Here is a 15,105-nt window from a genome sequence, read left to right on the forward strand (position 1 = left end):
CTTGCATATTTTCTGGCTACCTTAGTAGGAGTTTTAGAGTTTATCTTACAGAGTATATTTGGCCTTCACCTCTCGTTTTTGACCCAACACCTGACACAAAACCCGAGTGGTGCATTTGCCCCTTTGGTTGATCCAGCCACTGTTCACAGAAGCCTCATCAGAAATACTCTCAAGCTGTCAAGGTGCCATTCTTCAACAAGGGTGACCAGCTTTCTCAGCTGTGTGAGCACTAATGTGCACGTACCTTCTCACTCAGAGATTTATAGGGCTTCAGGAGTGGATGGGTTTTGGCCTGCTCATCCACAGTGTCTCCATGTTTCCAGCCCACTGACATCTGCAACACAGTTTATTTCAATTAATTACACCATCTCGCATTTTATTAAACCATGAAATGTAAACTGTTTTAGTAAAATGACTGAGACTACAAAGTACAATTACAACTTTGCATTTCTTTGGATTTTTATAACATAAATCGACTCCAAGCATGAGTGAAGAAGACACTGAGAACACGAAGGCACGAACCTTCTCTGAGGACCACTTGTCATGGGAATGCTCTGCATATTTGTTGGCAATGTACTCAAGTTTTTCAGGAAGGGAGATACTGAAAAGTCAAAATTGTGTTTAAGTCATAACATATGAATAAAAACATTTAGAAACATGACATGAAACATGCTGCTTTAACAAGGCTGCATTTTTAGAACACTTACTTGGCAGTGCTGATGGGTTTGGGGTCAAAGTTACCCTGTGCGTCCATTGATGCCTGCTTCTCCAGCGTTGCACCTAAACTGGAATCCACAAAGTCTGGAGGCAGGGCCCCAGCGATTGCACACAGGCATGACATGGCCATTTTGAAAAGTTCAGTATCATATTTCTACAAAATGTAAGAAGAGAGGGAAAGGGGTGCTTAGACGTTTCACCATTTCACTTTTATGTTTTCAGAACGTGTCTGCTGAGACAACTACAGTGGAGCAGAGTAGGATCAGCCCCCCTCCCAAAAAGGAATGAAAATGAAAGCTGGAAAAGTCTGCACCATGTAGTGACCTGTCACAGACTGATAAATGATTCATCTGATTTGGCTTTGCCTCAGCTGCACTGCTCACAAGCACTTCATTGAGCTTTCACTTCACTGCCTCTGACTACTGAGAACTTTTCTCTCAGGAGATCCACACTCAAGTGTTGAAAACTCAAGATTTAAAGAAATAAATAAATAAGAATATATATATATTTTAAATATGGGAGAACAGAGTTTTACAAGCACCACTCAGCTACCAAACATTTTGTTCTGCAAAAATGCGGTTCAGAAAAATACCACTTCTAGTCCTGGTTCATTCTCGGAGAACAACAAATACGCAAAATACAGAGAAATTTTACAGCTCTATGCACACTGGGCCAGCTCATCTTTAATAATAAATACTTATAAATAAATTCCTGGCTGTACCTTATGAGAAAGGGAGTCAAAGATTCCCCAGAAGAGTTTCTTGGTGAGAAGGAGCTCCTCCTCAGAGGCAGTACCAAAGCTGCCCATACCAGATGGCAGGCAGTAGTACTTCCAGTTCTGCTCGTAGTGATTGGTCAGCAGCTAGAAATAAGAAACACAAACGCGCACAAAAATTCCTGAATATTTTTACACTCCAATTGCGATTGCTACAATCATGTTGTTTAACTCCGGAAGTTAGGAAGACAACGGGTTCCCAAATTTTACATTCCAGTGATTGCCTGTGTTATTTCTTCAATAACCTTTTTGACTCATACATCAAACACATATTAACAAGAAAGTGTTTTGCGTCTCACCCGGAGAGATATCTTGCAATATTCATTGAGCATTGGAACGTCGAACACCAGACGTCTGAGCAGCTGCTGCATCATAGAGGGACGCAGGTGTCTGTGAAATAAGTGCAGAATTACATCTGTGTAGGCGGAATATGATTTTCTCTTATGTGCATGTGCTCACATCCAAGAATATTTTAAGAACTGTGAGAAGGAAAATTTTTATGTTGTAACCTTGTAGCAGGCATATACTCTACGCACCATGCTGCACGAGTCCAGGTAAGGACATGGATCAAGGTCACGCTAAATGTGTTAAATTTACACCAAAATTAAAGCAGCTTGAGCTGCTATAATTTTCTACCATCACACAAAATTTGAAAATTTTACACACAAACAAAAGATGCAACCATTGAAAGATTTGAAAAGTGAAGCCAGTGCCCTGAACCTGCATTATTTTTAATGGCCTGCAGGGGGGAAATCCAGATTTCTTTAATTTAACTCAGCTAAGACTAAATAAAGCTAAAGAAGCCTTACTTGCAGATTGCCAGCAGACACTCTTCAATGGCATCCCTTTGGGCTTTGGTGAGTGAGCGGCCTTTTGACAGCCTATAGATAGTCTGCAACGTGGAGTCAACCAGCTGTGCGTGGTGCTCTGTGCTGCCAAAGAGAGCGGCACAGCGGGTCAGCAGAGGCAGCAGAGCTGAGCCGATGTACCTGTTCATGGCCAGCGCAGTCTCTGTGGTGCTCAACACCTCCTGTGAGACAGAGAACAATGCATGTAACTGAAAAAGGAAGAGCAGCCCAATCTCTACACGCAGAGATTAACAGAAGGTGGAAGTGATTATAGGTTCCGCCAAATGTAAATATTATGCAGTTCTCTAATAGCAGAAAATGACAGCAAAGCTGAAGAGCTTCAATTTCCACTGATGTCACAGGCGGGGATAACTGTATTCATTAAAACCAAAGTTTGAGAAGTCTTTCTGTAGCTTCTTGTTATTTTTGTGGGAAACAGGTGGTGTTTGTGATGGTGTCATTTACCTTTTGCATGTAAATTAAGTTCCAAATGTAAAAAGTTCCGGATGGATACTTTTCAAAACTGGAAACGGCTTACTGTGAGCCATTCAACCGTAAATAATGGAAAGACAATTTGTTAGTAGAAAATGAATCTGCACTAAGAGCAGTGAAGGTGGGAATTTGTTCACAATTTTCTCCCTTTAAAAAACAAAAGAATAATAACGGAGCAAAGTAAAGGACTAAAGGAAAATAACCATAATTGAACTAGTTGATAATTACTTCGCTGTTTTAGACTATATTGCGTTATATTTGATCCATAGACTATACATAAGACATACATAACATATTTTGGGTATGTAGTAAGTGTGATGAGAGCAAGGGTTCACTTAATCACCTGTCAAGTCATTTTAAATGACTCCAAGTGTGTACCTTCGATGCACAAATTCTCCTTACAAAGAGCAAAAACTCACCAAAGGAAATTCAAACTTTATATCTAGTTTCTTATCATCTATCAAAGCTCCTCGGTCTGCAGCTTGTTTTTACCCTTTTGCCACTTTCAGGATCCTCTGGCTCATTGATTTGATTGACTGTTAATCTGTGCTAGACTGACAAATGGATAATTCAACCAAAATATTTCTTTCAAAGTGTTCGCAACTTCCCAGATCGTTCTGTGTAGCAAATGACCGGATAAACTGGGTTACGAAAAAATGTAGTCTGAGTGAAGTTTTTATACTGAACTGTTTAAAAGCTAAGGGTGACCTGATCAGTAGGCCGAATATTATGTTAATATTTCTGAAAATTTGCAACAGGCTTAGTAACTGTTCTGAGCAATCGGTGCTCATGTTTGATAAGATTTATTCCCTCTGTGGCACATTTGATGAGCAAACTAGAAACCTTCATTTCATTATCAGTAAATGACAAAAGACTTAAGATCTCAAAAATGTAACAGGAGCAGAGACGACAGAGACGATTACACCTGTCAGGTACAACTAGAGCTTACATCCTTTGTATTTGCAGAGACTAAAATGTACTTTTTCAGGAAGTGGATACAAATTCTTTGGCAGGTAGTCATTGACAAAATGGGACTTTGAAGGTGAAAGTGTGTGTGTCGTGAATGTTCTAGGACTTACCGTATCCAGAGACGCCGAGGCTCGGAGGTCAGGCAGGAAGCCAACCTCCAACATCTGGAGCAGGAAGCTCTGGTCCTCGATGCCGTAAACTCTGTCCAGGAAGAGCACCATGGGGGCCTTGTGGTCGGGACAGAAACAAGCTGACATGTCCGGTTCGGTCACTGTGCCATCTGAAGGTTGGTGGAGCAAAACAAAAACCAATGAAAGGGATTCACTGAAGAAAGTTTCAAATGTAACATGATTTCGGAATAAAATTAGGCTTTAGAGTTTAAGGGAAATGTAATCCCAGACACGATAAGCTGAGGAAACCAAGCATAAATGTGAAATGTATTTATTTTCTGGTGTTCTTGCTGTTGAGCATCGTTGTAAGCCATAATTTTATGAGCAAGGCACAAAGTAGAAAGGTACTAAAAACACAATGTAGGCATATTGGTTTTCCACAGAGATGTAGAGGGAAGCAAAGGCTCTCTCCTAAGTGATGTCTCCTGCCATTGCAAAGGCACTTACAATAATATACGTCCAGTTAGCAGAGCTGTGATGATACTCTGCAGAGTTATGAAATTATTTCAGCTTCCTTAATCTGGCAGCACGACACACATGCTGTACCAGGCAGAGTTTTTATTATTTGCCGAAAGGCAGTAAGGTAATGCGGCATGTTTGTTCAGCAGGATGTGGCAAAAACTGTTTGTGATCTACAGCAGCCCAGGTTTGCCTGTAGAGTATAAATTAGATTTTTAATCAGACTACCGTGCACCTTCAGCCGTGAATCTAAACTAAACAACATTTTTCTTTCCCCAGGTAGACCTCCCGTCTCACCTTAATTCACTTCTGTTTATGCGTTTCCTTTTAACAATCAGAAACTGCCTAAAGCAAACTTAGACCGGCATACCTTTATTAACGACAGGCATTTTGAGGGGGATGCTGATGACGCCCACCAGGTCCGAAGTGGGAACCAGAGAGCGCAGGATGGCTCTGATACGCAGCGCCTCACCTTTACCTGCATTGATAAGCTGTAAGAGATGCACAGGCACAAAACAAAAACAATCTCTTTCTCATAAGAGTCCCTGTGACAGTATACAGAATCTCATTCTTCAGCTCAGGCTGTTGTCGAAGGCCTTACATGCATCTCAGGAGCACAGCGTCCCAGCAGGTCAATGAGGGCAGAGTAGAAGGACATGATGGCGTTGCCCATGTGAATCACTTCCCCTTCCTCCTCACCAGACCTGAAACAGACAAACACACTATATAAAAATTATACGCACAGTATAATAAATATTATCCTGAACACGAGAAACATTTCTTGGAAGTTGCAGACAAGCTCTGCAGCGTGGTTTCAGGATACGGCGGGCAACAGAGGCGCAGTAAATTGGGCAATTTTGTGAGCATTTATAATAATGTTTTGGCACAATACATGATCTCCTTGCAGGCTATTCTGTTACACATATTGATTTTGAGCAGCTTTCCAATCTCTCTCCCCACTTCAGGCCATACAAACTTTCAACATTAAAATTCAGTCAGTGTTACAGGCTTTGTATACTTATGTAGAAAGGCAGGGACAAACAGCCAATGCCAGGGATAATGTATTCCTTTCTTTTACATATTCTTCCAGAAAAGTACCTTTTTTCATACTGTCCTTAGGCTCCAATTATGATTTAAAATCTCTGATATTTTTTTATTCAAGACTTGCTTTAATAACACCTGGGTTGCAGTTGCATTATAAGACTTTCCAGTAGTTGAAAAAGTTTTTCATTTTTTCCCCTCTTTTTTAAAAAATGTCAAAGTCATCCGAGATAAATGATCGCTTAAAAAAAATTTGTGGTTCTTAAATGTGTCTTCAAACACATGAATGTGAATTTAGCTGCTGAAGTAAATTATATTTTGCTAAATAAAGAGTAAATTAAGAAGATTTTCTTGTTTTGGTAGGAGGTTTTTTTTTTTAAAGAGAGAGAACAAAAGACAATTATTTGATAAAACTCCACTTTCAAACAGCAATTACCTCTCTCTTTCTCTTCACTGTTCTCTTGCTGGGCAAAGGCAATGAAATAAACTTAGATCTCTTTTCCCGTAATGTGATATGGCTCTATTTGAGGGTCTAGCAACAAAGAATAATGCTGGTTTAGCTAAGCACACAGGGAAATCTAACTAAAAGTAACATTTCACACAGAGACCCAGATAATGAGAGCCTTAATCACAAGAGACTGGCTTTAGAGTTTCTGAATGGGTTTCTTAGTGTCTCGTGGTGATAAAAATGCTGATTCAGTAGATTTTAAACACTGTGGAAAAAGAAAACAAAGAACTGGTGTCGTTTTTACCCAGTAGTGACTCCAGCAGGAGTCTTGGGCAGGTCCAGGGCAGGATCTTCAGAGATCTTGATGGCCTCTTCCATGGCAGCCAGCAGACCCTGACCTCCCTCGCCCCTCAAGGCTGGGCCGAAACACTCTGGACGTCTGATGAGCAGCTTCACCACCACGTTGGCATTTTCCTCCACGCTCTCACCTGGTGTGAGGAAGAAAAAAAAAAAAAGGAGGAAAAAAAAGCAGACCAATGGAAAGGAAAATTGTTATTATCCCCAAAAGGAAAGGTGAGAGTCAGCTAGAGTGTAAAACCCCTGAAAGTGGTATTCAGCAGCTTCTAAAGCACCGCTACATTTTTTATCCAGGAAAAGCCGACTCACATTTCCACGTGAGTCCTCAGCAGGACCCTGGCATCTTTAACCAGTGGATCTTTTAAATTTCTGTGCAGTTTTTCATTTCTATTCCAAAAACAGCATCACTGTTAAATCCCCTGCTGCTTTAATACACAATACTCACAATTATACAGATGCAGTAAAATCACCCTAGACTGTTTCTTTGTTGCGATGCCATTTTTTTGTTTTATCTCAATACTTATTTATTGCTCAGTTACACATATTCAGCGACTTAATTAGATAATATTTTCTTTAAAATGTCTTTAAAAAGCATCTCGGGGGTGTCCTCGGGAGGTTGAAGCTATGGGAAAGTTTTTCTAGTTTGTAATAATACTTTTTATGTAACACACTGCACAGTAACTAGTTTTTGCACATTCAATTAAAATCCAGATATTAAAGAAGACTCGAATAAAAAAACAAAAATCAAGTAAATCATAAATCACACACATAACACAACAGCGCCACATACATATGTATCCACCAAATATCCTTACCACATACGAATATATGAAAACACTCAATATAAAATATAGTTTTTGCTTTGTTTGCTTTGCTTACCCCTTGCCAAATTCCCCTCCCCCTGTCTGTCTCCTTTCTCATTCCCATGTTGTCTTTATACAACGTGTTCAGCTTTTAAGTATTCCTTGCACCATATAGGTTTAGCCTGGTGTCTGACCTCGTCTGTTCTCCTGACAAAGTCGAACTGACCACGTGTATACTCAAATGTATGCCACAATTAAAGCCTCTTTGAACTTTAAGATAGCCTCTGGTGTCATGTATGTCAGGCTTGGGTACAAGCGGAGGCTTCACACAATGGTACACTCAGATATCGACAAAAAACTTCTGTGTTTACAGGATAACTCCACAAGCAATGTTTTCCTTCTTTATTTAACATTTTCCAGTCTGTTGCACTTCTAATCAGCATGCTGATGGGTGCAGTCGGCATGCTTTGTTGTGAAACAAACCAAAGGCCAAGTATATCACTGCACCAAAACGAGCAGAGGAACAGAATTGCCAGGGATGAAAAGTCATCTTAGTGCTCAGTATAAAACATACCGTTGCAGAAAACGGCGAACCTCAGGAATGAGAGGTAGCGCTCTCCCTCTATGGGGTTCCAGCCGAGGTCTGGGTATCCCTTAGCCACCAGCATGGCGCAGCTCTGAAGACCACAGCCTGCTAGGTATGTCACCACCTACGGTCAAGCAATTCTGCTTCACTCCTGGGTATTATAATGGCACACTGTCTTTCTGACTCAGTGTCAGCAACAGTGACAGCTTGAAAGCCTCTGCTGAGCTAAGCTTTTCCAGCTGTCACAAAATCATTCAGCACTTTTCATAGAAAACTTTGGTGGCCTGAGCTTTCTATTCTTATCTGACTTGCTTCCTCTATAATTGTATGTGTCATCCGAGTAGCACTGCGTTCTAGTATTGACAGATGATTAGCACGTATTCTTCCTCTTCTGTGGCCTCCTCAAACTTTATGAACACTGAGCTGCACATAATTGGAAGAACATGTCTTGTGGGTTGGCGAAAGCCAGATTTTAAACCAAAACCAACATGGTGGCCTGAAATGTGTTGGCAAAAACTTTCGAGATGAAGAATAAACCTAGCAGCAGAATGCAATGCAAGGTTTAGACAGTGAATAAGATCCTGTATCCACATAATTCCCTAATTCTTAATGTTTGACTTTATAAATAACTAAATGGATCCTGCATATGTTTTATAGTACAATCTGTTTTGGTATTTGATGATAATATGAACATGTGATCAGTATACTGGTTGTACATTTAGCTAGTTGTACAGTTCAGTTTCATTCACAACTTTCCAAACTAATTTTAAACACTACATCTGCTAAAACAACAACAAGTTATGGTCAGAATAGAAACTGGCTACAATCTAATGAGCCTGCAAACATAAAGTGCTGTGTGATTTTTAGCTGTGCTGTTGAGTATTTCTTTGAGTAAGGCTGCGATTTCATTCGTCATCAAACCTTCTCCAGATCAGGCTCCTCCAGGGCCAGCGCCAGACCGTTGTTGTCCATCACTGAAGACGCTGCGACATCCAGCGGAGTGGAGCCCCGCATAGCTTCAGAGGCTAAACACACACAGAAACAGGCCGTCAGCAACAGAGCAAACTTTGCATTAGTTCTGCATTAAACAACAGGGGGCAGTGTACCGACACAGCACATCAATCTTGATATTCTCCAGTCTGCATCTTTGAAGCTCAGAATACCAGGTCCCATTAATCAGTTTGTCAACACCTGCCCTTTTTGCAATATTACTCCATTTTTAAAGCGTCAATGCAGTCGAGCAGATACTACAAAACCACTTAATATTGCAGCACAATGCAGACTATGTTACATATTATTAATTTATAGGAAAACGTGGCTTGTAAAAGAGGCAAATTCTAAAAGTGTCATATAAAAAGGGCAACAACTAGTGTGTTTTCATTCAACTGTCCTCTTCAGATCATGTGACCCTGTCCTCTTCCAGAGCCAGGTGCTTTAGTTTACGTGTTACACAGGCACGCAGATCTCTGTGACTCATGTCCTGCTCTGGACGCCTAAATAACCCTCATTTACTGCTCGCCATTCTTCTCTCTATCAGCTGCCTCCCTCTGTGCCCCTTACACTTTTAACTTGACATACTGGCATTTTGAAATCGAGCCTGTTACTCTTCTTCACCAGCTGCTTCCCACAATATCAGCAATAAGTCTGCAGTGAAAAAAACTGTTGTAGCCCGTAGCAACTATTGGTTTCTGCACACATTATGTAGCAGCAAAAAAGTTTAATTGACGCAGTATGGAGAATACTCAGGAACATATTCAAATGCCAAGGCATCCTCATAACCAGTGTGTTCTCCACTGTCTGTTTTTGCCCCAGCTTGTTCCTTTCCTTCATATTAAAAAAAATCTATTCAATTTCAGATTTTTCATGTATCAGGACATAATAAATAAAACCATCTAATCCTCATCAGGTTCTAAAATTAGGTAAATACTTCCTAACCTGTACCATACGTGACAACATAGCAGTATATATTTAACAAAAATTGAGTCACAATGTCAAAGAAGTGTATGAATAACATAAGTACACCCTTACAGATTTCATAGAATTAAGAAGTTGGAGCCACGTGTTGCTCATCGAATGCACCTAATCGTCAGCAAGTGTGAGCACCTCCATAAATGCAGAGGCTTTGCTGGTCTGAAACATTCAGGAGTGTGTTAATGCAATGCCAGGAGGAGCAAAGACAATAGAATTGGCCTAAAGGGACAACTGTTGTTGCCCGTCAATCTGGGAAGGGTTCTAAGACCATTTCTAGTTTGAAGTTCATCATTCTATAGCGAAGAAGATTATTCAGAAGCATACAAAACTTTTCTCAGGAGTGGACATCCCTGCAAACTAATCCCAAGGTCAGACTGTGCAATGCTTAGAAAAAATGCTAAAAGCCCAAGAGAAACAGGATTTGGGCATGTTGTAGTCATTGAGGCAACCATGAACTCCTTTGTTTACCAAAGCATGTTAGAGTCAAATAGGAAGCCATCTGTCCAACAGCTACAGCTCAGCTGATGTTGGGTCATGCAGCAGAGCAATGGTCCAAAATGCAACAACAATTCTACAACATAATGGCTAAAAATGAAAAATCAATGTGTTGCAATGGCCCAGTCAATGTCTTAAGACAGCTGTGCATAAATTAAGTTGAGTTTTTTTTTTTCCAAATAAATAATGAAAAGGCAAAATATACTTACCCAATCCGACGCTGCTGTTCTCCAGCAGGTAGCTCAGGTGGTCAAACATGGCTTTCTGGTTTTGCCGGCTAATACGGCAGAAATAGCACAAGAAGCGACAACAGCTAGCTACCATCTTGGGGAAGGCGATCTCCTGTGGAAGAAAAAAGTAGACTGTATGGATCAATCTGCAGCCAAATAGCCCCAAATAAGCTGCAGTAGGAGCTCAGAAATATTAGAATTCTTTTTAATGTCACTACAGGATGCAGAGTACTAGATGCTTGGGTCTGATAAAGGTATCTAAACTATCATAAAGAGTATCATGGAATCAATAAATAAAATCTATTTCCTGTTTTGAACACAGAAACTGAAAAATTGTTTGACCTTCAAGCCCTTTTGCATCTAATGCTTTTAGATCTGTGCCATCCTCATTTTTCTAAGTCCTCACATGGGCTCAGTCCAAGCCTCAGGCTGAGCATAAATCACTAGAGTCATTTGCTCTGTAGCAGAAATGCAGAAAAAGTAATTGACAGCAGAGGAGGAGAGAAACCCCATTTTACTTTAGGCAGATTACAATCTGCAAAAATGCACAGCACAGAAAATCACATTTATCAGACAACTGACAAATATTGAACTTTCAATCATGCCAAAGCTTCCACCTCTAAAGGCAGATTTGACAGAAACTTTGAAAGCACAAACAATTTTACTTTGAGAATATACAGCTTAACAAGTTTCTTTGTTGATTCCCCATATGCGGTCCTGCTGTGCGTGACCGGGAGCAAACTTTCTGTCAGTGTCCGAGTTCAGAGATTTATTCCTTCATAATATTCTATAAACCATCTGTCTTGATTGCGTGATAAAACCTACGACTCGCACAATCTCATAATATACAGCACCATGCCACGACTGAAACAACATCAGCGGTAATCAAACAGCAAATATTAAAAACCTGATCTATATTCACGACTGTCACTGTATATGGCCACAGCGAGCGAGGTACACGTATCAAGTGGCATGAAACCAGTCAGGAATTTATGCTATGAGCCTGTGCGATCACAGTGCCAGAGACAGACACGAAGGTCTGAATGTCTCCCTGAGGTCCGTCTGTCTGAGGTTCACTTCAAGCTTGGCACTGGCTGCAGCATTAAATCGCAACCAGCTCTTCCAGCTTCTGTCAGCACCACCCAAAAAGGACAGGTCTGAGTGGCCTCCTGTCACCCCTCTGATACCTTTACTCCTCTGTCCTCTCTATTACGCTGCCGTTTTTCTGGGTATTAAGCAGTTTCTCTTGGCTCACTTCAGCCTCTTTTGTTTTCCTGAGATCGGTATACAACTTATTAAGCATTAAAAGTTCTGTCAGTCACAAACTCAAACTCTTCCCCTAAAACTAAGCTTTGTAACAGAAAATTAACCTGCAAATGTTTTGCTAACAGATTTACTGTATGAGTCATTTTGCAAGCAAAAATACCCAAAACAAAAACACGCTTGTTTGGGTTCTTTAAAATTTATGATTTGCTCCTCCTTTTGCTACATTTAATTCATAACTGTCATGATCCTGGGTCCTTTTGACCCAGCGTTTTGTGTTTTCTCTTCTTGCGATTTTGGTTCTGTTCTTCCTCTGTTTAGTGTTTACTCTGTTCTGCCCGTGTGTTCCTGTATTTAGTCCGCGTTTCTTAGTTTGTGTCCTTTCATGTGTAAGTTCCTGTTTTATTGTGAAGGTCTGCGTCTTATGTGAGTGTTTTCAGTTTGCCTCCCTAGTCTCGTCACGTTAATCACTCCCAGCTGTGTTCCCCACCTGTGTGTAATCTCCCTGTGTTCTCTGAGTGTATTTTAGTTGTGTCTTCTGTCCTAGTAGTTGCTGGTTCGTCTGTGTTGTTTTCCCTCGGTCTCCCTGCATCTCTCCATGCGTATTTCCCCGGACCTCCCTGCATCTTCGTTTCTGGTTTGTTTTGTTAGTTTTACCCAGTTTAGGTTCCAGTTTCATGTTCCCAGTGCCTTTGTTGTTTGTATTTCCTTCGTTAATAAATACTCACCTGCACCAGAGCTGCCGCGTCCTGGTCCTAAATAATTCCACACGGCTTGCCCCGGCAAACCATGACAGTAACTGATTTTTGGCTTGAAGGCTAATTATTGACCAAAATAAGGAATGTGAGGAAAGTGGGCGGGGCTCTGAACAACTATGGAAACTTCTTTTTTTTGTATTTTGTATAGACAACAGCTTTCATTAACACTTTTCCTTTTATAACCACTTTTTATTAACACAATCTACACATTAATCATGATGAATTGTACCCCTAATTATGGTGAAAGAGGCCACATAACAAATAAGAATCCGTCAAAAACATGTACAAACTTCTTTAAAAAGTTATGAACAGGATAAGGAGTTTTAAAGAACTTCTCCAAGAGTTAAGATTGGGAGCTACTATTTCCATACATGACTAAAAAGTTAACAGTTTCAATGAATACGATCCATTAAAAAAGGACTGACTCGATAGTTTGTAGTGGTCAAGGAAAACCAAAAACATGAGCAATGTTAAGCTCACCTGTGACTTGTCTCCCCCAAGCACGTTCACCATGACCTCCATGACTGTCTCATGCATGCCCAGCACTCTCATCAGATTAGGATGCTGGTAGAAAACCTTGTTGTTCATGATGTCGCTAAGAACACAAGAAAGCGATTTATAAAGCCCACAGTACTGTAACCGCGGGAGAGTACACTGTTCACAATGATATATTTCTAGAATCGGGCATTGTTTTTATCGTTTATAACAGTGTGCACATCATAATATATTTTCTTACCCGAGCCCATCAATCATGAGTTTCTCCTCTTCCTTGCCCATTCGCACTGATAGCAGAGATCTGATTTGACCCAGAGATGCCAGCAGGTTAATAGCATCTTGCACAGATGCGGCACTGATGGTGTACGACTTCTTCATGGCCCGAAGCAGTTCCCCGATGCCGTCATACTGTCTCCTCAGCAGGCTGAACATCACTCTCACCAGCTCTGAGTCCTGAATGTGAGACTCCTGAGCCCAACTGGTTATGGTCTGGGAGATAAGCTCCTTCAGGTTGGCTGGAGAAGAGACAGTTCAGTATTCTTAAATTGAGAAATAGAAGCAGTAAATAAAGGTTGCTCTACAATCATGTATCTGTCAAAGCTTCAGTTGATTTTTGTTGTCTCTCAAACCTTTGAATGAGCAAATTAGAGAAAAAATAAAAATCTATGGACCGGGCACTTCAAAAGCATTGTTCATTAGGAAAGATGGATGATATGCTCTTTATTTTTTCTCTTTTTGTTCCAGAGATATACAAAGACAAGCTAATTAAACTGTAGTATAGGTTTTAAAACTGTATGTTTTAAACTTTATCTTAAAGTCTCATGAAACTTCCCTCTTAACGATGCCAAGCACCAATAAAACAAGGACCAGTGGAGAAAAACTTGAAGTCATATGAAGTTGTAGCTAAATGCTGCACCTCTCAAAACACTGCAATTCCAAAGCCATCACTGAACCTTGAGCGTTTAATCCAAATAGCGCAACATCTGCTTAAAACAAAGGGCCGGATTCAAGCAGAATCATAATGAGACAACAGAGACGGTGTAGATGCCCTGAAGGTGAAAGTGTTGCAAATTCACATCTGCTCTGAATCATCTCAAACCATGGCTCACAAGGGAGTCACTGAAAGCTTATGCAGTCTGCGTGCTAATCTGCAAATGACAGGCAAAAATATAGACATGAGCACTGGCACAGCGCTGTACTCCAAAGTCAGCATAAACCATGAACTGAATTGGCTTAATTAAAGCTCTTAGAAAATGTAAATTAGTCTATTAGTCAGAACTAATTGGGAGCTTTAATATTTTGTCAATATATTGGATGTAACCCCACAATCATCTCCTGATGAGTCTATGAGGATGCTAACAGCATATCTGAAGCACGCTAGAGTGATGCAGGAATATAAAGAGAGGAACAAACAAACAAATTTAATCACAAGTTCAAGCCAAGGCGGTTGATATTAAAGCTGGCATTTAAATCTTGGAAATAAGCTCCTTAGCTGTTGGCAAACTAAAAAAAAACAAAAAGCCTTATGGATGATTCCAAGTTTTTATAACTTCTGAGTAATCTGACTAATTAAACAATGCTGTGAAATCAACAATAGGTGCTTCGATGCTTTTCATCAAAAGAATAAGGAAGCAAAAGTTTTAGAGACAAATTACTGGCTTTAAAGTTTTATAACAGTGAATGAGCGTTACCGTCAGTTAATGAAAGTAATCATCCCCATCCCAAAAGGACTGACTAGGCATTAATTATATATAATCTGACATATAAAGATCCGACAATAAAATTACACGTTGAAAAAAATTAGCAGCTCTAACTTTGTCAGGCAAGAGAAGCAGCTTATTTCGCCCGTCCATCCTTTTGTCAGACTGTTTCATCAATTTATTTGATGAACAAAACAGACTCTGACAATGCTGCAACGCTGAGTCAAGTGAAAAAGCAGAATTCAACCCATATTTCACTCACAATAGAACACAGCAAACGTGGTAAAAGTTTAAAATGTGAAAATGTACACTTTGAAGAAAGAACTAAGGTTATTTTTTTTAATATTTCATGGCAGCCAAACCTCTCCAAAAAGTTGAAACTGGGCCATGTTTACCACTGTCAGGTGACAGTCTGTTAATGTCTGGGAGCTGAGGAGACTAGTAATAATGTCCAATGGTCTGATAAGGGATTCTAGGGATTCTCTTAATTTTATGATGTGTCCAAAGTTTCAGCTGGTAAAAGATCTG

General features: G+C 40.2%; 1 protein-coding gene across 6 annotated transcripts in view; it reads right to left on the reverse strand.

Annotated features, from left to right (window-relative positions):
* ryr3 (ryanodine receptor 3) overlaps positions 1–15,105 on the reverse strand; it is a 113,850-nt gene that overhangs the window by 29,004 nt on the left and 69,741 nt on the right. For all 6 annotated transcript variants that reach the window (XM_026143502.1, XM_026143501.1, XM_026143500.1 and 3 more), the window contains 15 exons: positions 13,119–13,392; positions 12,863–12,977; positions 10,341–10,473; positions 8,587–8,690; positions 7,654–7,789; positions 6,224–6,407; positions 5,032–5,134; positions 4,801–4,921; positions 3,912–4,081; positions 2,302–2,522; positions 1,792–1,882; positions 1,439–1,579; positions 708–871; positions 523–601; positions 245–334 (listed from right to left, as the gene is read on the reverse strand). In XM_026143502.1, coding sequence (XP_025999287.1) covers positions 245–334; positions 523–601; positions 708–871; positions 1,439–1,579; positions 1,792–1,882; positions 2,302–2,522; positions 3,912–4,081; positions 4,801–4,921; positions 5,032–5,134; positions 6,224–6,407; positions 7,654–7,789; positions 8,587–8,690; positions 10,341–10,473; positions 12,863–12,977; positions 13,119–13,392 — 2,126 coding nt within the window. The remainder of the gene's footprint in view (positions 1–244; positions 335–522; positions 602–707; positions 872–1,438; positions 1,580–1,791; positions 1,883–2,301; positions 2,523–3,911; positions 4,082–4,800; positions 4,922–5,031; positions 5,135–6,223; positions 6,408–7,653; positions 7,790–8,586; positions 8,691–10,340; positions 10,474–12,862; positions 12,978–13,118; positions 13,393–15,105) is intronic.

Source organism: Astatotilapia calliptera, chromosome 15 (genome assembly GCF_900246225.1).
Source record: "Astatotilapia calliptera chromosome 15, fAstCal1.2, whole genome shotgun sequence".
NCBI lineage: Eukaryota > Metazoa > Chordata > Actinopteri > Cichliformes > Cichlidae > Astatotilapia > Astatotilapia calliptera.